We start from the raw sequence: 24,283 nt of genomic DNA on the forward strand, positions 1-24,283 counted from the left end.
TCCCATGATCCTTGGGAAATGAGACATGAGTGGGCTTCCTGGGAAGGGTCCCATCTGCTGGGGAAGCTAGATGTCTGCCTTGGGCTTTCTTTTCCCACTGTAGAAACCATAGGCCCTGGCGGGGGCAGGGAGCTCTCAATGTGGCACTGTGCCACTGTAGGGGAAGGGTGATGGAGTCAGTGTGTCCAGTCCTCTTACCTTACTAATGTGGGATTTTCACATTGATGTTTTTTTCTAGTTGCCAGTTGGTCTCCTTGTGAGAGGGACTATAGTTGGGAATGACCTAAATGGCCATCTTGATGATATCATTCTCCCCTATATGCTTAACTTCAAGTAGGTTATACATTCCTTAATGGACAGATAGATTATGTCTTATAATTTTGCCTCTCTGGTGCTTAGCTCCATCTTGGGAATGTGGTAGGTGAATAATAAATGTGTGGTAAAGGGGATCCCTGGGTGGCTCAGAGGTTTAGTGCCTGCCTTCAGCCCAGGGCATGATCCTGGGGTCCCGGGATTGAGTCCCACGTTGGGCTCCCTGCATGGAGCCTGCTTCTCCCTCTGCCTGTGTCTCTGCCTCTCTCTCTCTCTCTCTCTCTATGTGTGTGTCTCTCATGAATGAAAAAATAAAATCTTAAAAAAAAAATAAATGTGTGGTAATTCTATGTTTGAACCCTGTAAGAAAATGAAGCATACTATGAATTAGCTTCTGTGTATGTATTTTCATCTTTTAAAAACAGAATTGCTGTTTTTCCATGCATACCTGCTTTTGGATAATGTGGAGTTTTATCCTCCAAAATTTCATTTGTCAGTAGTTCATGGTTATTGATTCATACTGTTTATTGGTAATAGCTCTGTGGAGTGCTTTGCTTCAGGGATAATTTAATTAGGGGCACTGCTGTTTGACACCATTCAGGAAAATGTTACAACTGTAAAGAGTATTCGATTTGTCACTGAATGACACCTAATAGAAGCCAGGGATAGGCAAATAACATGCCAACTTGGTATTAAAATTAAAGAGTCAAAATTTACATTTTGACTCTTTTGGCATTTTTGTCCAACATTTTTTGTTTATATCATTGCCGTCCTAAGAAATAAGCATGTGACCATTTTGATGACTTTTATTTAGCAAGGGCAGAAACTAATGCCAGATAAATAAGGATATTGTAAGTTGATACAGATGGAGTCCATGCTTTCAGAATGCTGTGTTTCTGTTCTCTGAAGTTAGATATCTATTTATGATGAAGAATACATTTGTGTAAGGGGGCAAGATTGGCATGCACTAAAATGAAATCCTCATGTTGACTACATCAGCTTTAATGGAACTTATTTGATATAGTGACTCAGCCTCTATGAATCTGACTATGTGTATGTGCTGTGTTTTTATACAGGGAATCATAATCCAAGGGCCTGCCAGAGACCACAAGAAAACATGGGGAGGAGTAAGTTTCTCTTTGCTTTTTAATAATTCATACTTTCTCCATATTAATCTATCTAGGAAATTAAATTTGCAATTCAAAAGTTTTTTTTGTGGACATCTAAATTGTATTTCTGATTAGTGTTAGAAAGTTTTTGTCTGAAGCAGGGCAGTGCAGAGAAAGACCAACAGACCACATACTGGCAAGGGTCTTGTTTTTTCCCCTCCTTCCTTCTGCTCTTTTCTGAACATATCCCAGTACAGGGAGAGAAGGCTCAAACTTGTTATATATAGACCTACCCTAATCCCAGCTTCTTTACAACTCTTAGTACAGTTACCCATGTGCTTACAATGGTTTCTAAGCCTTGTTGATAATGACATAAACAAACAAAAAAAAAGTGATTCTGTTGTGCAGCCAATGACACTATTAAAAAAATTAATCTGTGAGGTTGATTTATTAGATGGTTTTTATTTCCCCTAAAATGTTAAATATTAAAGCCTGGCATTAAGAACCATTGGATGAATTTCTTTGATTTTTTTTCTTTCTCATAAAGCTATTTATGGGCAGTAGACAATAGACAAATTCAAGGTCATTTTGTTGTTAATATTAACCAGCCACCAGTGACTTCATAAATAATCCTAATCAAAATAGACAGTAAAACCAGATGCATAAAGGACCTCAGAAGGTCCTTAGTGTAGTATAGTGGACATAGTCAGAGGCCTGAATTCAAATTCTACTTCTACAACCTTGATCAAATCCTAGAGTTCCCCTACATTTGCTTGTCCATCTCTCAAGTGCACTTGTCTCTGCACTTGTAGCCTCGGGGAGTTATGGTTGGCATAATGTAATGATATATATAAAAGTATGTTGAGGACTCTAAAGTATGTAGAAGAGAGTAGTAGAATTTGCTCATTGCTGTCCTTATTGAATAAGTTTATTCTCACTCATTCTTTTTTTTTAAAAAAAGCTTTACTGATTTGAGAGAGAGAGAGACAGCATCCATGTACAAGCAGGACGAAGGGCAGAGGGAAAAGGAGAGAGAGAATCCTAAGTAGACTCTGTACTGAGTCCAGAGCCTGATGTGGGGTTCAGTCTGTGACCCTGAAATCAGACCTGAGCCAAGAGTCAGCTGCTTAGCTGATTGAGCCACCCTGGTGCCCCCATTGGTTCCGTCTTTTAACAGTTAAAATGAAGATATTTGATCAGATGTTTCTGTAGGCCACAGGGCTGGGACTAGGGTTGTGCAAGTGACAAAGAGTTGCCTCTTTATGTTTCATGCTCTAGGTACTTTGCTTGCCGCACCTTAGTATGGTCCCTGGTAGGCAGCACCAAGGATTATAGATCAATCATGGAAAATTTCTTCCTGAATCTTGTTGAGTCAAACTTTGCTTGTTTTTTCCAGTGATTTCCTTGGGGATTGATTAGCCCCAGGGATTCTGGTTCTTTCCCAACATCCACAAAATACACCAATCTCCTGATAGTTTAGAAATGTAAAAAAAAAAAGTAAATTTGGAAACAACTGGTGAACGTTCTGGGACTAATCCATTCCATGTCCTAACCCCAAATCAACTGTAAACAGAAGTTTCCAGAGCAACACTGTGGCTTGGTCCTCACCTAAACTCAAGCTTCAGGTGGATTTGGAGAATGTTTGGATTGTTGGATTTCATCATGACCACACCTAGAAGCTGCATGGAGAGCAATACATTCCTTATTGTTTCCACTCTTCCTTTTCAGAATGATCATCAGGTCATTAGCAAGGAGATCATTAGGAGCTTACTTTAAAAGGTGCTTCACCGTGCTCGCTTTGGCAGCACATATACTAAAAGGTGCTTCAGCAAGTCTTTGTTTAAATGGTCAATTTGGCCCAGGTCGTGATCCCAGGGTCCTGGGATCGAGTCCTGCATTGGGCTCCCCACAGGGAGCCTGCTTCTTCCTCTGTCTATGTCTCTGCCTCTCTCTCTATGTCTCTCATGCATGAATAAATCTTAAAAAAAAATGGTTAGGCAAATAATCGGAGTTCTTGTTACAGGATAGGGCATGGTAATGTTATCTGTGAGGATGGGCATATTTCCAATCCAGAGATGTGATAAGGAAATTACTCCAAAAAATGCTACTTTACAAACACATGGAAGCTTATAATAGCATTTTGACTCTTTATGTTGACCACTTTAAAAAGCATCCTTAACATCCTGAATCTCAAAGACTCTATCCTTTACTCTCTCTGCTTTACTTAGCTTGCTTGATTTCACTTGCTAATTGCTATCACTGTTAGTAGGGAAAAAAAGATGTTACTATGCAGTAATTTTTTTCTCTTCTGGCATCGTACAATGAAGTTTTTACTGGATTTGGCAAAGATTCTCACAAACATAGCTCAATGTGTCATACAAAGGGACAGCAGAAGAAAATATCACAAAGACATGGCATTAGCCTCATTAATGAGGAAGCATGAAAACAAAACACAGCTGGAAAACCATGCAGTGTAAGTGAAAAGTTAAAATTAATATTGGTGTGAATTTCTTTTAGTATATTCTTTGATACTGGATGAAGAAATTATTTATTAATATGTATTAGATGAATCATTCTTTTATGTGACATGAAAGAAATTATAAGCCAAGTCTTAAAAATGTTGGTGAGAGGATGAGAACACACTTGTGTATTTTTTTTCACATTTGTGTATTTAATTTTTTATTAGACCACCATCAGTGTTCATTTTATGTATCATTGAAATCTCATTTACTACATATATTTGAGTTCTGAGCTACAGCTTTCTATTTAGGACTTTTAAGAATATATAATTATATGGGCACTGAGGAGGGCACTTGATGGGATGAGTACTGGGTATTATTCTATATGTTGGCAAATTGAACACCAATAAAAAATCAATTTATATAAAATATATAATTATTTTGATATCAACGATTATCTGTGGAATACTTCATAACTTAGACCTTTCTCATACATTATCTTATTTGAGTTATAAGAGAACCCTATGATGTAAATAGAGATATTATCTTCATTCTGTATATTATAAAACTGAGGGTCATGAGAGAATTTCTTTCTTTTTTTTTTTTTTAAAGATTTATTTATTTATTTATTTATTTATTTTTTTTTTTTTTTTTTAAATTTTTATTTATGATAGTCACAGAGAGAGAGAGAGAGGCAGAGACACAGGCGGAGGGAGAAGCAGGCTCCATGCACCGGGAGCCTGATGTGGGATTCGATCCCGGGTCTCCAGGATCGCGCCCTGGGCCAAAGGCAGGCGCCAAACCACTGCGCCACCCAGGGATCCCGATTTATTTATTTATTTATGATAGACATAGAGAGAGGGGCAGAGACACAGGCAGAAGGAGAAGCAGGCTCTATGCTGGGAGCCCGATGCGGCACTCGATCCCGGGACTCCAGGATCGCGCCCTGGGCCGAAGGCAGGTGCCAAACCGCTGAGCCACCCAGGGATCCCCTCATGAGAGAATTTCTTATCTAAACTCCATAGCCTATAAAATGGAGAACCATAATGCAAACCTAGGTTTCCTTATGTCCTATGCAGTTTTTTCCTTTCTTCCAACAGATCATGTTCTGATTACCCAAGTCATTAGTAGTGTATAAAGTCAATTAAAAGCTTAGGAGCTAAAAAAAAAAAAAAAAAAAAAAAAAAAGCTTAGGAGCTATCTGTTGATTTGATAGGTATGGAAGAAAATACTTTCTAAGACCTACAATGATGTTCATATACTTCTTGCAACATGGGGGACTGGACAGTCCCCCATGGGACAAAAGGAATTGGCTCACTGTTAATCACCATTTATGTTAACAGCTAAAACACATGTATCAGATGTGGAACGCCTCAAATATGTCTTCTGAGCAGTGGGAGACACAACCCACAGTGCGGGGTACCTAAAGTAAGGGGTCTAAAACACCACTTACTGATTGATAGGTTTTTGTCTTTGTGGTTTTTCTTAACAGGAAGAATGGAATGCATTATGGAACACCAGTATAGTAGGAGACAACAGGGGAGATGCTATTAAAAAAGGAACAGCATGTAGAAATAAAATCATGTATAAATTTTAGTGGAGAATTAATATTTTTACACAGAAGAGAATGTTATTTTATAAATCTGTATATATATATATATATATTGGCTCACAAAATATTATAAACATAATACTAGAGTATTTATCACCTTCAGATGGAAATTACAACTTTATTCTATCTTTTCATCCCCCCACCCTCTGAGCAACTGGTATATTCATGACAAAATGACAAAAGTCTCAATACTCCACAAAGCAATTTCTTGGGATTTTTCTTGCTGAAGATTTTGGGAGTTACTGTTTTGTTACAATGTTTTTTTTTTCTTTTAAGATTTATTTTAGAGAGAGAGTGAGTGAGAAGAGTGTGGGGTGGGGAGGGGCAGAGGGAGAAGGAAGAGAGAGAATCCAAGCAGACTTTCCCCTGAGCACAGAGCCCAATGCGGGGCTCAGTCTCGCAACCCGGAGATCATGACCCAAGCCGAAACCAAGAAAGAGTTGGTCACCCAACCAATTTAGCCACTTAGGTGCCCCTGTTTTGTTACAAAGTTTGAGTAGAATTTGATTTTTAGGTTGTACCTGTTTTCCATGTGAATTTTTTTATATCAGAACACACTGCATGTTCTAAGTGCTAGAGCAGCAATTCATGATATTTATTAGCCAAATATATAGTTATTGATTGCTAATTTCATTGTCTTTACCTTAAGAACAGAGCTCCTGGAGGAAATTTATTGTGTTGTCTCAATAATAGCTATCCACAAGATGCTCCTACACCTGTTTTACAAAATGGGAATAATATTTAGCCATGAATCTTCAAAAGGATTAATTTTGCAGGACGCCTGGGTGGTTCAGTGTTTGAGCGTCTGCCTTCGACTTAGGGCATGATCCTGGGGTCCCAAGATCGAGTCCCACATCGGGCTCCTTGCATGGAGCCTGCTTCTCCCTCTGCCTGTGTCTCTGCCTCTCTCTCTCTGTCTCTCATGAATAAATAAAATCTTTTAAAAAAATTATTAATTTTGCTTCATTGTATAGAAAACATTATTGGGAATAGATGAATGATGGCAAGTAGACAGGTCTTATTTGTGGAAAATAATTCAAATAATGTAGCTTAGCATATTTTGTTTCTCCTCTTCCAGTATTTAGTCTTTGGAAATATCTTTTACCTAGCCTAGAAGAAAACCTGGGTCTCTTAAGATCTGAATCTGAGAAGTGAGTTTCCATCTTCGTTTTCTAATACCTAATGAAATGTCCTTGATGTTCTAGTAGCCACGAAAATATTGTTGTACTTTAAAAAAACAGCAACATTGTGCCAGCATAATTTCTTTGAGTCCCTGGATATACTTGGCTCCTTTATCCCGAGAAACACAAACATGTTCCCCCACTTATCAAGACTTAGTGGAAGGAACAGTGGTTTAGAGCTACCACAGTAAATCTCTAAGCTCTTTGATTCACTGCTGAACTACTGCTCAGTTGAGGCCAATCCTAAACTTTAACTTTGAGCATACAGCTCTATATTTTCAAACAGGGAATGAACATTCAAACTGACAAGTCTTGTAAAGTAACTGTCTCTTAATGTAGTGTCTAATTTTATTAGACAGCTCCCTGGTTTATAGTTCAAGTAAAGGCACACATTTAAAGCCAATTAATTATTTCATTTTCTGGCCTGTATTAAATTTCAGAGTCTCTTTATTACAGTAGCATATTCATGCCTCTGCAGTTTAGATGATGTCACCAATTTATCGTAAACCTTCATCTTCATAATTTTATAACAGTAATACAAATCTCCTTGGGGTTGACAGCAGCCATTATTTTTTCCTGGCAAGTCTTTTCCACTAGGAAAATGAGGTAACTTTTTAAGGGTCAAGCTACTTTAAAAAAAAACAAAAAACAAAACCCTCATTATAGTGCTTGATGCTTTTTGTCTTTGATATAATCCTCTCTGCCTTTTATCTATTTAACAAGAAAATAATCTTTGGTACATAAATTAGGTTTGCACCGTTGACATTTTTTTCATTTGAGGCAAAATTCCCATAACATAGAATTCACCATTTTAAAGTGTACAACTCAGTGACAGTACATTGACAATTTTATGCAACTATCTATTTCCAAAAATTTTCATCACCTCCAGAGGAGACCCCAGACTTATGAGGCAGTCGGTCTCCATTCCTCCCTATCCCTTTCTCTATGGATTTACCTATTCTGGATATTTCATACCAAGGGACTAATACAGTATATGACCTTTTGTGTCTGGCTTTTTTCATTTTTTTTTAAGGCTTATCCATGTTGTACTAGTATTAGTACCTTATCCCTTTTATGGCTGAATAATATTCCACTGTATAAATATACCACATTTTGATGATCTGTTCATCAGTTAATGGACATTTGGGTCGTTTCCGCCCTTTGGTAAGTAATGCTGCTGTGAACATTTTTATACTAGTTTTTGTTTGAGTATCTGTCTTCAGTTCTTTGAGATGTGTATCTAGGAGTGACAGTTAACGTTTTGGACTGAATAATTCTCTGTATGTGTGTGGGGGTGCTGTCCTGTGTGTTCTAAGATGTTTAGCAACATCATTGTCTTCTCCACACTAGATGCTAGTAGTTCCTTCCTTTCCAAGTTGTGACAACCAAAAACATATCCAAACATTGCTAATATGTTTCCTAGGGGTGCAAAATTGCCCTGGGGCTGAGAACCACTGATTTAAAATAAAGGAAAGTAAATCTTTAGAGACAATCCATAATTCACATATTATGATGTTTTTCGTAGAAGTAATTTGAGTCTAAAGGAGAGCATGATATAGTTCTGGAAACCAAGGTATAGCCCTGGTTCTTTTTTTTTTTTCTTTTTAAAAAAATATTTATTTATTCATGAGAGACAGAGAGAGGAGAAAGAGAGAGAGGCAGAGACATAGGCAGAGGGAGAAGCAGGCTCCATGTAGGGAGCCTGATGCGGGACTCGATCCCAGGACCCCGGGATCATGACATAAGCCAAAAGCAGACACTCAACCACTGAGCCACCCAGGTGCCCTGAAAAGTCATTTCTGAAGTCCATGTGCTAATTAACAAAGGCACAGATTTGTCAGAGAGACTCCATTTCTTAAACCTGTTATGCTCTGCTCTTGGTGGCAGGAAAAAAAGGTAGCCAAGTGCTCTCTTTGAATACTATCTGAATAGCCACCTCTGGAATGTAGCTTTTTGATTAACTGTAGAACATGTTCTATTAGGACAATTATCTACTCCTAGAGTCTAGATTACAGCTAACTATCACATAGGTAATATCATACTATCTATGTTGACAAGTCATAAAGCATTCACTATAACAGAGTTATGCATTTAAAACCATAATTCATATTTGCTGAGTTCTGCAACTCAGCATCAACTGGCTATTTTTTTCCCCCATCAGATGGCCATTATCAGTTATAGTTATTTACATATTCTTCCATATGGGACAGAACTATAATCAGTGTAGATAGGGTCCATAAACTAAAATGAAACTGTTATGGTTCTAAGAATTATAAACACTAAGACACATGATACTCTCGCTGATATGATCGAGGCACTAATGACAGGAGAAATACTCAGTTTTGGAATTCTTTTGTTTTGATGATTCTACCTGATTGTGTGCTTAATTTTGTATATGTTAGACCATTTGTTAATTCTGTATTTCCTGTGGGTAAGGTGTACCCCCCTCATCCATAAATACCATGTATTAGAGTGTCATATCTTTAAATCAAGCTTACACTCACTAGTAACTTGATTGCTGCCACCTACCATTTCATGAAAGAGTCTTTAATAAGAAGGAGCTATAAATTGTAAAATTTCCTTCAAAGAAAATTTGGCCTTCTTTTTTTTTTTTTTTTTTTTGAGACCATCTATTAGACCTCCATTATCTATTAGATATCTTTTTCTTTGTATCTCATTATTTCTTATTAGGCATAAAATCATTGGCCAAGGGACATCTGAATATATGTTATTAAATTTGGCTTTAAAGAAAACCATATTGAGTTAGTAAGACTCACTCTGATAGACCCATGTTTGTTTTGTTTTTAAAGAATATTGACTTTATAGACCTTCATTATCTCTGTTGTTTTCTCAGAAATCCATTTCTGGCATTTGTTCCACACTTATTCCTGGAAACCTGTTATCATCTGGCATTTTGTCACATACCTCTAGAAGCACAAAGATTTTTTAAGTGTTAGGTAATGATCATAACCACCACATTGTCCTTAAGCAGCAGCTCAAGGATAGTAAAGATATTAATAATAATTTCTTCTCTCAAACCCTGAGACTACCCATTCTCACTAGTTTAGTCCTGTAATTTCAAATTAATTTTTTAAATATAGGAGTTCTCAAATGGGCTTCAGCTCCCTAATTCCCATGAAAACATATATATACTACATGCCATTCTAGCTAAGTTGTACATTTGTGACATCTTGGTTGGGTACATGAATACCACTATACAACAAATTCTGAATTATAAAACCTACCCCCTCTGAAAAAATTAACCTTTAAGTTCTACATACAGGTTACAGTGGTGAAATACAATTGGGAAATACTTTATTTTTTTCCCACCTTATCAAGAAATAGGAAGATTGTCCGAATGGCATCTTTTTAGTTTGCACAATTTTTTTGTTTTTTTTAATATTTATTTATTCATGAGTGATACGAGAGAGAGAGAGAGAGAGAGAGAGAGAGAGAGAGGCAGAGACATAGGCAGACGAAGAAGCAGGCTCTTTGCAGGAGCCCGTGTCCCGCATCCCGGGATCACTGCCCGAGCCGAAGGCAGCCACCCAAACGCTTTTCCCGCTTTTCCCGCTTTTGGACTTCCTGATCAGTGAGAGCCTGCTTCTCCGTCTCCCTCTGCCTGCCACTCCCCATGCTTGTGCTCTCACTTTCTTGCTGTAAAATAAATAAAATCTTAAAAAAAAAACTTTTAAAAAAGTATATTTATGGAAACAATTCTAAAACAGATATCATCTACTTCCTTCCTAAACAATATCCTGAACATCATATGGTCCTTTCTTCGTGACTCAGGTTCATCATTATAAACATAATCACTGATGCCTACAGCTTTGGGAGTTGTTAGTAGGGGGAAGGGGGAACTTAAAGCGTATTCCAGATAACCCTCAAAGGGCCTTCTGTCTCTTTTCCTTTGCCTTCAGATTAATCAGCTTTCACTTCTTGTTTTCTCAGTATGTTGATGTAATTCAGCCCACCCCTGCCCCTTCTACTTTTCAGTTGTAATGTGCAGTGAGGCATTCAAGTTTCATAGCCAGGCTTGTGGATGAGGGGTGCCTGAGTTGATCCTTGATGTGTCTAAGGGAGCTGGGGCTTCCTGTAGGTAAAGCATAAGATAAATTGTAATTCAAGACCTTGGTCATCTCTTGTTTCTAAGTTTATGAGATTTGAGTATTTTCTGCATAAATGATATGTTGCTATTAATATCCATAATGATCAGTTAAAATATTGAATAGCTACCTGAACTATCAGATAACCTAAAAATGAATAGAAAACAATTATTCAGTATCTTTGCATAATTAATCCAGCAATTATGCAAAGAATACTGAATCAGTATTCAGTATTCTTGTACCTACTCTTGATTCTCTTTATATATATATATATCTTTATATATATATACACACACACACATATATATATATATATCGTGTATAATTTTCATTTCTTATTCTAGCCTTCCTAAGATCTTTTTTTGTGGTCTATTGTTAAAATTCTAATGATAATAGGCTGTCAGAATACAGAATATTTGATCAAGCTTTAAGTTAATAACAGTAAGCATATAAGTTATTGGATGCTTCCTTATGATTTTGTTACAAATATCAGATCCTTATAAGGACCAGAAATAGACCTTAATTTACATTTTATTTATTTTTTAAAAAAGATTTACTTATTTATTTATTTATTTATTCATTTATTTATTTATGAGAGAGAGAGAGAGAGAGAGAGAGAGAGAGAGGCAGAGACACAGGCAGAAGGAGAAGCAGGCTCCATGCAGGGAGCCTGACATGGGACTCGATCCCGTGTCTCCAGGATCACACCCTGGGCTGAAGGTGGTGCTGAACCACTGAGCCACCTGGGCTGCCCCTTAATTTACATTTTAAAGAATTTCTGAAATCTTAAAATCTCTTATCTCCCAAATATTTATTAATCATCAAAGTATATTGTGGCCGCTCCCCAGCATTAGATAATTAAAAGAACCTATGAAATTCTCATAAGGCTTTAATAGTGCCTAAAGGTATGGTGCAGCAGGACAAAAATGGCTAAGGCAATTTTTAGTTGCACAGGACACACTTTGTCTTCTAATTATGAACTACCGAGATATGTCTAAGATAACCTTGTTTCCAGGGGAGCCAAAGCACAAATTCACTGAGAATCTTTGATATTCTACTGGTCATATAGCTGAAAATAGACTGCATAATCAATTAAGTCAGATGCAAACCATCAATCTATACATTTTCAATAAACAATCTAAACTAGTACAGAGTGCCTCCAGGGGAGTTTCAGACTTAATACAGCACCTTATAAAGCTAGTATATTTCATCCTAAACTTCAGCAAGGAGACCAAACTCCCAGGCATCCCTAGAGTTAAGCACACAGACTCACTGCAAGTTAACCTGATCCTTATTCATTCTGTATTTTCTGAGGGTATTTTTATTATCAGTTTGGCAGATCTCGTTTTTCCTTTTATGTAATAACTGCCACAATGATGATGACAAGTCACACTACTATTTATTGAGTATTCATTCTTTGCCAAGCCCTAAGTAAAGTACATAATGTATATCACCTCATTTAAAACTATGAGATTGGTGCTATTATTCCAGTCTTATAGACGAAGAAAGCAAGCTTAGGGTTTTTGCTTTTCTCACATAGATGTTTGCTCTAACAACTTTTTCTTACTTTCTAAATGTGGAACTGATGTGCACCACTGACCTTGGGATACCAATGAGATCACATTTGTTTCTCAAACAACCACAGTCCCTGGTAATACAAGAATGTCTTTCTTCCTTCCCTGACCAACCCTGTTCCCATGGGTAATTCAAGAACTGTAGGAATGCACATTAGGTCTAGAATAGTAGGTCTTGACTCTTGCATTGAAGAAAAGATAACAGAATGCTGGATTAATTATGCAAAGTTCCCATTATGTTACTCTTGATATTCTTGCTACTGTTCCTAGTACATAGTCTTATATCAAAACCAGGGCACCTAAAGCAGGCATTTTGGTACCCAGAACAGTTCCAAGTACACTAAAGAAATCACTACCGTAATTAAATAAGTTGCCTAGCTGGGCTGGTAGTAATTTCCATCAGTTCTGGGAAAAGAAAAGGGCACCTTTCTATTTAGCATTTCCCTTACCTCTGCCCACTGCATAATACAGTAGGCCTGATTTCCCAGTGTTTCAACTACTTAATGACCTTGTTGTTTCAGTTTTTATACCCCTGGTCTCTTCTACAGGCAAGCTTATAGAACCAGAGTGGCTAATTAAGGAAGAGCTAACTTAGTATAATTTACACCTGAGTGATGTGACTAGGAGAACTACATAGTATTCTTTTCTTGCTACCTATAACTCTTATGAGGGCTACAGTAACCCATATGACAGGTTTCTGTAATTTTGAACCTTCAAAAGGATCTTGATTTCCTGCCTCAGAGAAGGAACTTCCCAGCCCATTTAAGCTTGAAGTGCCAAATAGATTTGGGAGAGCAGTGGCAAGATTCCATCTCTCTGCAGAACCTGTGGGCAGGCGTCTCCTACTTTCTGAGTTTATGGTACTCTTAAGTGTCCCTGTGATTTTTTTCATAGCAGCCATAGGCCAAAAGAAGTACCTAATAATTCTATTTATTAAGTAATTAGGTCCAAATAACTTAATAAGTATTTATATCCTGATAGCTTAGTAGCCATTTGAAAATATAATATACTTAAATTGAAAGAAAGAAATATTTTTATTTCAATCTTAAATAGCTGTGCATAGGATATAGGTGCCTGTTGGGCACTACACAACTTCTCAAACCTTGAAATCAGATTGGATACTGCCACCTCCATTTCTTGTTCCATATTGATTTTTCACACAGCATAATTTTTAAATCACAGCTGAAAATTCAGCTTCACAAAGGAAATGAGTATAGAAATATGTAGTAATAAAACTATTAACTACTTTAAGTTGGTAATTTGTGTGGTCAACAGATGTTGAATATCCATGCATTTCCTTCAGAAATATAAAATATCGGCACATTCTCCATGAATTTGCTGTAGCACCCAGGGGCCCTCAGTACACACTTTGGATACCAATGTGCTAGTGTCTTGCCAAGCCAAAAAGTACCTGGCTATGCCCTCTTCCCAAAAACAGTATGTGTCTAACTACTCCACTTCTATATAACTATTAGGGGAAATTAGATGGTTCTTTCAGAACAAAAAATGTTACTCCAAAAGGGAGTACAGATAGAAGTTTTCTACACATTTCAAAAGATAGTTTCTCTTGCTAGAAAGGATATTTAAGTGCTGTCTTATTAGAAACTTTGCTGTGAATGTATTTATTTCACAATTATACATCGTGTTTGTGGTGCTATTTCATAATTCAAGGCACAGTTCATGGTTTCCCAGCTTCTAGTCACTTAGTCTTCAAGTTCCTCCCATTCTGCCTTTTCATTTATTCCACACTTACTGAATCCTATTCTTACCAAGTTCTTTACCAAGACAGACTGGATCAAAATAATAATAATAATAATAATAATAATAATAATAATAATAATATATGGACCTCTTTAGGTAGGCATACCAAAAATTATAATACAGTTTAATTAATTGCTGTAATTGAGGAATGCTGAAATACTGGAAATCTATAGCACCTCTGTCTAATGAAGTGGGTAGTAGGATGTGGGGGATGTTTTTAGAGGCTGTCACATCCAGATGGAATAGGAGTTCACTAGGCAGAGGAAATATTAGGTACAGAATTAGAGAGGCATCAAAGAAATGGTGAACAGTAAGATTTGGTTTGAGGGATAAGGTGCATGGTGGGTGTAGTGGCCAAAGAAATCACCCAATAGTCATATCTTTCCCCTTCTTTCCAATCCTCTTGCCACCATTCAAATGTATGACCTCATTCTTTCTTTTTTTTTTTAAAGATTTTATTTATTTATTCATGAGAGAGAGAGACAGAGACAGAGACAGAAGAAGAAGCAGGGTAGTCCACGACGTGGGACTCCATCCCGGGTTGACAGGATCATGCCCCAGGCTGAAGGTGGTGCTAAACCACTAAGCCATCCGGGCTGCCCATTATTTCTTAATCCGGTTTCTTGCAAGTGGCTTTTTTACCTGGCCCTTATCCCTCCGTTTTCTCTTCAGCCTACACACAATTCTGTTGTATTTATACATTTTTCTAGGTAATGAAGTAGTGGTCCAAAATCTTGAATGCTACCAAATAGTTTGAATATTTTAACAGTAAGTGCCTCCATGGCATGGCTATTGGTCCCCATTTCCAGTTTCATTTTCCACTCCTCCTATTTTGAATGTTATACTCTGACCCTACTGACTAAGCTCACTGTACCTTATTTATGTCCCTTGCTTTACTCAATTTGAAGCCCTCACTCAATGTTTTGTTTTTCTAAGATGTCTTTCCTCACCATCTTTGCCTGTCCAGCTCCTAACAATCCTTAAAAGGCCAACCCAAAAATTTTCAGAGGTTCTCCTCCAGGTTACTTTCCCACCCCCAAATATATCTACCCAGTAGAGTTATGCCTGCCTTCTGACCTCAAAGAGCATCTGCCATGGACATTTTTGCATTAGACTTCTTGTCATGATCTCCTTGTACATTGTCTGTATTCAGTAAGTAGGTCTTAAGAAAAAGAATTGTGTTTACTTAAAAGAAAAATGTAAATATTGGCAACATTAAATAGTGGCTCCTTCAGTGAAATCAGACACATGTGAGAGAACTGATTAGATAATTGGAGTAGACATTTTTCGAAGGTGATCCTTAATTTGCAGGCCTTATTGTCTGCTGTTTTTCGGCAAATTTTTGTACATGATTACACTTGACTAAAGATTTTTGGCATTGAAACATCAATTTTAGTATCCTACGATACATTAAGAAGTATATTCTACAACTACATATTTTGTTTAAGGCTGTAATTTAGGTAGTTACTTGAGTCATTCTCATTTACTTTTACTCTTTTATTTGAAGAGAAGGCATAGGTGAGAGCTATTTATATTGAAGTTATGAAAAAGTAGTTCACATTTTTAAATAAATATATAGTAGTCATGTATGTATCAGTCTTAGATTTTAAATATTTCCTTAATAAGGATGTTTTCTTTCTTTTTTTCTTTTAAAGATTTTATTTGTTTATTCATGAGAGACACAGAGAAAGAGAGACAGAGACATAGGCAGGAGAAGCAGGCTCCATGCAGGGAGCCCGATGTGGGACTCAATCCCAGGACTCTGGGATCACGCCCTGAGCCGAAGGCAGATGTTCAACCTCTGAGCCACCCGGGCGTCCCAGTAAGGATGTTTTCTAACTGAATCTAAAGAAAACAGTTTAGGTTTTCCTTTATTTCATCTAACGAGAAAAGTACATGTTTGAGTAACACCTCAGTGTTGTATTCTACAAATAAATTTATGTTCTGTATATTTGTCATATCATTTACTCTCTGATGCAGGCATACAAATGATTCCAGATAGCTGTGGGCTGACTCACCCTTGGATGAGAAGGAGGCAGAGGAAAATGATCAACTCTAGTTATAAACATCAGTGTCTTACTTCTTGAAGTCCAAATATAAGACCTTGCATCATGGGAAATACCCAGTGTTTTAGGAAAAGATAGTCTGATCTTATCCTATAGGTCTAGGCTGCTACCTTCCCCTTTATTTTGTTTTCACATTGAAAAACTCCTAAGTCTGGTATCATCCATTAGATTTCCAAATTGCTTTGATGAGGACCTGCCACAACTTGCTGTTCCCTAATATATGACAGACATAACTATCTATATCTTTCCTGCTGGTCAGATTCTTACTCTGGGTGGTATCTTCTTTCACTTTTTAAAATTAGTTAGTTATTTGTTAGTTTGTTTATAACCTAAATTCAAGTTAGTTAACATATAGTGTAGTATTGGTTCCATGAGTAGGATTTAGTGATTCGTCAACTACATATAACACCCAGTCATCCCAACAAATGCTCTCCTCAATGCCCATCACCCAGTTACCTTATCCCCCAACCCTTTTCCCTCCAGCATCCCTCAGTTTGTTCTTTGTAGTTAAGAGTCTCTTATGGTTTGCCACCCTCTCTTTTTATCTTAATTTCATTTTCCTTCTTTTCCGTTATGTTCATCTATTTTCTTTCTTAAATTCCACATGTGAGTGAAATCATATGGTATTTGTCTTTCTCTGACGTATTTCATTTAGCATAATACCCTCTAGTTCCATCCACATCATTGTAAATAGCAAGATTTCACTCTTGGATGGCTGAGTAATATTCCAATATCAATACACACACACATACCCCACCTCTTCTTTATGCATTCATCTGTTGATGGATTATCTGGGCTCTTTCATAGTTTGGCTATTGTGGGCATTGCTACTATAAACATTGGAGTTTATGTGCCCCTTTGAATCACTATGTTTGTATCCTTTGGATAAATACTGAGCTGTGCTATTGCAGGATCATAGGGTAGCTCCATACTTAAATTTTTGAGGAACTTCTACCATTTTCCAGAGCAGTTGTACCAGTTTGCATTCCCACCAACAGTGTAAGAGGGTTCCCTTTCTCCACATTCTCACCAGCATCTGTCCTTTCCTGAGTTGTTAATTTTAGGCATTCTGACTGGTGTGAGGTGGTATGTCATTGTGGTTTTGATTTGTGTTTTCCTGATGCCAAGTGATGTTTAACATTTTTTCATGTGACTGTTGGCCATTTGTATGGTTTTGTTGGAGAAATGTCTGTTCATGTCTTCTATTTCTTGACTGGATTTGTTGTTTTTGGGTGTTGAGTTTGATAAGCTCTCTCTAGATTTTGGATACTAGCACTTTATTTCATAAGACATTGCAAATATCTTCTCCCATCCTGTAGGTTGTCTTTTAGTTTTGTCAACTGCTTCCTTTGCTGTACAAAAGCTTTTTATCTTGATGAAGTCCTAATAGTTCATTTTTGCTTTTGTTTCCCTTCCTTTGAAGACGTGTCTAGCAAGAAGTTGCTGCAGCAGAGATTAGAGAGGTTGCTGCCTGTGTTCTCCTCTAAGATTTTGATGGTTTCCTGTCATACATTTAGGTCTTTCATCCATTTTGAATTTATCTTTGTGTATGGTGTTAGAAATCAGTCCAGTTTCATTCTTCTGCATGTGGCTATCCAGTTTCTCTAACGCCATTTGTTGAAGAAACTGTCTTTTTTTCTGTTGAATATTCTTTTCTGCTTTGTGAAAGATTAGTTGACCATAGAGTTGAGGGTCCATTTCTGGGTTCTCTATTCTGTTGCATTGATTTATATGTCTGTTTTTGTGCCAGTACCATGTTCTTTTGATGATTACAGCCTTGTAATATAGCTTGAAGTCCAGGATTGTGACGCCTCCTGCTTTGCTTTTCAACATTCCTTTGGCTATTCAGGGTCTTTTCTGGTTCCATACAAATTTTAGGATTATTTGTTCTAGCTTTGTGAGAAATGCTGGTCTTATTTTTATAGGGATTGAGTTAAACGTGTAGATTGCTTTGGATAGTATAGACATTTTTTTTAAACGATTTTACTTTTTCATTCATGAGAGACAGAGAGAGAAAGAGAGGCAGAGACATAGGCAGAGGGAGAAGCAAGCTCCACGCAGGAAGCCCGATGTGGGACTCATCCCAGGACTCTAAGATCACGCCCTGAGCCAAAGGCAGACGCCCAACCGCTGAGCCACCCAGGCATCCCAAGGTAGTATAGACAGTTATAACAATATTTATTCTTCCAATCCAGGAGCATGGAATATTTTTCCATTTCTTGTGTCTTCTTTAATTTCTTTAGTAAATGTTCCATAGTTTTCATCCTTTTTACCTTTTTTACCTTTTTGGTTAGGTTTACTCCTAGGTCTCTTTGATTTCTCTTTCTGCTGCTTCCCTATTGGTGAATAGAAATGCAAAAGATCTCTGTATGTTGATGTTATATCCTGTGACATTGCTGAGTTCATGCATCAGTTCTAGTAATTTTTTGGAAGAGTCTTCGGGGTTTTCTACATAGAATATTGTATCTTTTGTGAAGAGTGAAATTTTGACTCTTCCTTGCCATTTTGGATGCCTTTTATTTCTGTTTGTTGTCTAATCATTAAGGTTAGGACTTCTCTTACTATGTTGAACAACAGTGGTGAAAATGTACATTCTTGTTGTGTTCCTGATCGTAGGAGAAAAGCTCTCAGTTTTTCCCCACTGAAGATATTTAGTTGTGGGTCTTTCATATATGGCCTTTATGATGTTGAGGTATGTCCCTTCTATCTCTACTTTCTTGAGGGCTTTTATCAAGAAAGGATGCTGTATTTTGTCAAATGCTTTTTCTGCATCTATTGAAAGGATCATATGGTTCTTACTCTTTCTTTTATTAATGTGGTATATCACATTGATTGATTTGCAAATGTTGAACCGCCCTTGCAGCCCAGGAGTAAATCTCACTTGATCATGGTGAATAATCTTTTTAATGTACTGTTGGATTTGATTAGCTAAGTATCTTGTTAAGAATTTTTATATCCATGTTTATCAGGGATATTGGTCTATAATTCTCCTTTTCAGTAGGGTCTTTGTCTGGTTTTGGATTCATAGTAATGCTGGCCTCATAGAATGAGTTTGAAAGTTTTCCTCCCATTTCTATTTTTTGGAACAGCTTCAGAAGAATGAGTATTAATTCTTCTTTAAATGTTTGGTAGAATTCCTCTGGGAAGCCACCCAGCCCTGGACTCTTGTTTGTTGGGAGGTTTTAAATTACTGATTCAATTTCCTTGCTGGTTATGGGTCTGTTCAGATTTTCTATTTCTTCCTGTTTCAGTTTTGGCAGTTTATATATTTCTAGGAATTTACCCATTTCTTCCAGCCTGCCCCATTTGTTGGCATATAATTGCTCATAATAATCTCTTACACTTGTTTGTATTTCTTCGGTGTTGGTTGTGATCTCTCCTCTTTCATGATTTTATTATTTCAGTTCTTTCTCTCTTCATTTTGATAAGTCTGGCTAGGAGTTCATCAATTTTATTAGTTTGAAGAACCAGCTCTTAGTTTCACTAATCTGTTCTGTTTTTTTTTTCCCTGTATCACTGATTTTTTCTCTGATCTTTATTATTTCCCTTTTCCTGCTGGTTTTGGGCTTTATTTGCTGTTCTTTGTCCATCTTTACGTGAAAGGTTGTGTATTTGAGACTCTTCTTGCTTGTCGAGGTAGGCTTAGATTGCTTGCTATATACTTCCTCTTATACTATACCTATTACCTTTGCTGCATCCTAAAGGTTTTGGATTATCATGTTTTTATTTTCATTTGCTTCCATGTATTTATTTATTTATTCTTTAATTTCCTGCTTAACACATTCATTTTTTTAGTAGAATGTACTTTGACCTCCAGGTATTTGTGGTCTTTCCACATTTTTTCTTCTGTTTGACTTCAGGTTTCATAGCATTGTGGTCTGAAAATATGTCTGGTATGATCTCAGTCTTTTTGTACTGGTTGAGGCCTGATTTGTGACCTAGTATGTGATCTGTTCTGGAGAATGTTCCATGTGTACTCAAAAAGAATGTGTATTCTGCTGCTTTAGGATCAAATGCTCTGCATATATCTGTGAAATCCATCGGGTTCAATGTGTCATTCAAAGACCTTGTTTCCTTGTTGATCTGCTGTTTAGATGATCTGCCCTTTGCTTTGAGTAACGTGTTAAAGTCCCCTACTATTATTATATTATTATCAATGAGTTTCTTTACTTTTGCTATTAATGATTTATATATTTGGCTGCTCCCAAGTTGGAGGCATAAATACTTATAATTGTTAGATCTTCTTGTTGGATAGACCTCTTTATTATGATATAGTGCCCTTCTTCATCTCTTATTACAGTCTTTGGTTTAAAATCTAGTTTGTCTGGACACCTGAGTGGCTCAGTGGTTGAGCATCTGCCTTTGGCTCGGGGCGTGATCTTGGGATCCGGGATCGAGTCCCACGTTGGGTTCCTTGCGTGGTGCCTGCTTCTTCCTCTGCCTGTGTCTCTGCCTCTCTCTCTGTCTCTCGTGAATAAATAAATTTTAAAAAAAAGTGGTGTATCCATACAATGGAATTTTAAAAAATCTAGTTTGATAAAAGGATGGCTAGCTACTCCAGCTTCCTTTTGATGTCCATTAGCATGATAGATGGTTCTCCACCCCCTTACTTTCAATCTAGAGGTGTCTTTGGTTCTAAAATGAATCTCTTGTAAGCAGTGTATCTATGGGTCTTTTTTTTTTTTTTTTATTCATTCTCATGTCCTATGTCTCTTGACTGGAAGATTGAAATCCCTTTACATCCAGAATAATTATTGATAAATTTGAATTTAATGCCACTGTATTACCTGCAAAGCCACTGTTTCTATTGATAGTTCCTTGGTAGTCTTTGTTTCTTTTGGTCTCTCTGTCCCACTCAAAATGTCCCCTTTAAATGTTTCTTGCAGAGCTGGTTTAGTGTTCACAAACTCCTTCGGTTTTTGCTTGTTTTGGAAACGCTTTCTCTCCTTTTTTTTTTTTTTTTTAAGATTTTATTTATTCATGAGAGACACAGGGAGGCTGAGACATAGGCAGAGGGAGAAGCAGGCTCCCTCAGGGGAGCTGGGAGCCTGATGTGGGACTTGATCCCAGGACCCAGGACTCAACCACTGAGCCACTCAGGCATCCCTTTCTCTCCTTTTCTGAATGACAGCCTTGTTGGCTCTAGTATTTTTGGCTGCATGTTTTCCCCATTCAGCCTATTATATATATCATACTACTGTTTTTTGGCCTGCCAAGTTTCTGGTCTGCTATTAACTTTGTGTGTCTACCCCTGTATGTTAAGGACCTTTTGTCCCTAGCTGCTTTTGGAATTCTCTCTTTAATTTTGTTTATTTTTCAAGTTTCACTATGATATGTCTTGGTGTTGACCTATTTTTATTGATTTTGAGAGGAGTTCTCTGTGCCTTTTGGACTTGAGTGCCTGTTTCCTTCTCCTGTTTAGGGAAGTTCTCAGCTATAATTTGTTCAAATAAACCTTCTGCCCCCTTCTCCTCTTCTTTTTCTGGAACTTGTATGATATGGATATTGTTGTGATTTGTAGAATCGTTGAGTTCCTTGTCTGTATTTGTGATCTAATAGTTTTCTTTCCCTCTTCTTTTCAGCTTCATTATTTTCCATAACTGTATCTTCTGTATCATCTATTTATTCCTCTGCTTCTTCCATCCTCATTGTGATTACATCCAGTTAGTTTTGCATCTCAGTTACAGCATTTTTTATTTTGGCCTGACTAGGTTTTAGGCCTTTTCTCTATGCATCAAGAGTTTCTCTGTTATCTTCTATGCTTCTTCAAGTCCAGCTAGTACTCTTTTTTTAAAAATTATATTTTTATTTTTATTTATTTATTTTTGTTTTTCAGGAAAAAAAGCTTTACTCAACCAAAATAGGCACTGTTAGCATTAACTGCTTTCCCCAAATGATAAATTTCCCCAATTATTATAGACTTATAATATTCAGCATTTTTAAAAAAGATTTTATTTATTCATACATGAGAGAGACGGGGGTGGGGGAGGAGAGAGAGAGAGAGGCAGAGACACAGGCAGAGGGAGAAGGAGGCCCTACGCAGGGAGCCTGACGTGGGACTCGATCCTGGGTCTCCAGGATCAGGCCCTGGGCCAAAGGTGGCGCTAAACTGCTGAGCCACCTGGGCTGCCCAATTCAGCATTGTTAAAATTTATTCAGATCCTTCAGTTACTGTTCTCTATTAGAGAATGTTCTGTTTCTTAGAGTTCTGAATGATGAAAGAGGTGGTAATCTGTTGACAAAAGGTCAGGTGAGTGTGATGGATATGACAAAAGTTCTTGGCCCAATTCATTTATTCCCTATGGTGGTCTGGGATTTCACCACCTATGGTGTTCAGATGTTGTCATGGAAAAGTATAGGTCCATCTATGTCTGCTAACCGATGCAGAGTGCTTTTAGATCCATTTTTGATACATAATTTGAACTTCTTGATGATAAGATAGTTTTGCCTGAGTTAAAAGTAATGAAATACTCTCTTTACAAAGCACCTCATATAGGTACCAGAACCTTCTTTTTGGTTGCAGTGATGGTTTTAACACGTTTGGGAACTTCGTCAACATCCAACCATTGTGCAAGACCACTTTCATTTTTTTGTCAAAGCTTATGATCCTCTCCAAAATAGGTCTCTGCTCTTTCAAATCTTAAGGTATGAGCACATCTCTAATCATCTCCTTTCGTGATCATCTGTCAGTTGGTATGTTACCTACTTGCCCAACTTTTTTTTACCTTTCCTGTTGTAGCTAGGTGTTGAGAAATTATTGTAGCAGAAATTCCTAAGTGTGCTTCAAGACCTCAGATTGCTGTTTTGAGGTTATCTTCTACCATGGCTCTCAACTGATCCTTATCCCCAGATTTGGGTCTCCCTCAAGGCTCATTTTTCAGACTTAAGATTCCCAGAACAAAATTTTTCAAACCCTCACCATATAGTCCTTTCACTAACAGCACCTTCTCTGAAGACAGAACTGATGTTTCTACTTGCTGTGGCTGCACTGTGCCCTAGTTTAAATTCATATAAAAACAATATTCGCAAAGCTTTCAAAGATATGGTATTGTTCACTTCTGTAAAAGTTGGTGATTTCTCTGAGTGTTTTACTTTTAAAAGTTTCCTTCTAATACATAACCACAGGGACAAGATTTAATGTGCAATAGGAAGCTGTTGGCACATGAGGGGCATGATTTGGTGGCCACCTTCTCTTTCTTGGCATGAGTTGAAGACGTGCCCCTCTCTAGCAGTCACAGCGGTACCAACTGTGGTGGCAGCAGTGGCAGATTGGGCTCCTCCAAGCCCAGCTAGTATTCTTCTTTTTTTTTCTTAAAGATTTTATTTATTTATTCATGAGAGACACATAAAAGCAGAGACATAGAGGGAGAAGCAGGCTCCTCACAGGGAGCCCGATATGGGACTCTATCCTAGGACCCGGGATCATGCACTGGGCCGAAGGCAGACACGCAACCACTGAGCCACTTGGGCATCCCCAGCTAGTATTTTTCTTTTAAAGATTTTATTTATTTATTCATGAGAGACACAGAGAGAGAGGCAGAGACATAGGCAGAGAGAGTAGCAGGCTCCTCTCAGGGAGCCCAATGCAGGACATGATCCCCGGACCTGGGATCACACCCTGAGCCAAAGGCAGATGCTCAGCCACTGAGCCACCCAGGCATTCCCCCCAGCTAGTATTTTTATGACTTGTTCTAAATTCTTGTTCAGACACATTGCTCATATCTGTTTGGGGCAAATCCCTGCCTGTGATTTCTTTTTGATCTTTCTTTTGGGGAGATTTCTTCCATCTTGTCATTATGTCTCGATTTCTGTCTTGCATGTTATAAAAGCTTGTTATATTTCCTGCTCCTTTTCTCTTTTCTTGGATCAGCCTTCTTCTTTTTTTAAAATCAGGCTTATCTTAAACAAATCAAAGCATACCTAGTTAATGGTCCAAACACTCCCCACTGCAAGCAAGGAGGAACTCTGCAGAGGACTGGCCTGTGGGAAATAGCAGCCAAAACACAAGAGGAGAGTGCACAGAGCATACACTAGAAACACTTCCTGAAGCACCAGGCCCTATACAGTGTATTCCCTCTTTGCACACCTCTGTCCCTTGCTGTT

At 37.6% G+C, this 24,283-nt stretch overlaps 1 protein-coding gene across 2 annotated transcripts in view; it reads left to right on the forward strand.

The window, feature by feature from the left end:
• The window catches only part of PRRG1 (proline rich and Gla domain 1), a 144,124-nt gene that overhangs the window by 60,426 nt on the left and 59,415 nt on the right, over positions 1 to 24,283 (forward strand). For both annotated transcript variants that reach the window (XM_026012182.2, XM_072744559.1), the window contains exon 2: positions 1,389 to 1,439. In XM_026012182.2, the coding sequence (XP_025867967.2) occupies positions 1,430 to 1,439 (10 nt within the window). In that variant the 5' untranslated portion in view covers positions 1,389 to 1,429. The remainder of the gene's footprint in view (positions 1 to 1,388; positions 1,440 to 24,283) is intronic.

The sequence above is a fragment of the Vulpes vulpes genome, chromosome X (assembly GCF_048418805.1).
Source record: "Vulpes vulpes isolate BD-2025 chromosome X, VulVul3, whole genome shotgun sequence".
Classification (NCBI taxonomy): Eukaryota; Metazoa; Chordata; class Mammalia; order Carnivora; family Canidae; genus Vulpes; species Vulpes vulpes.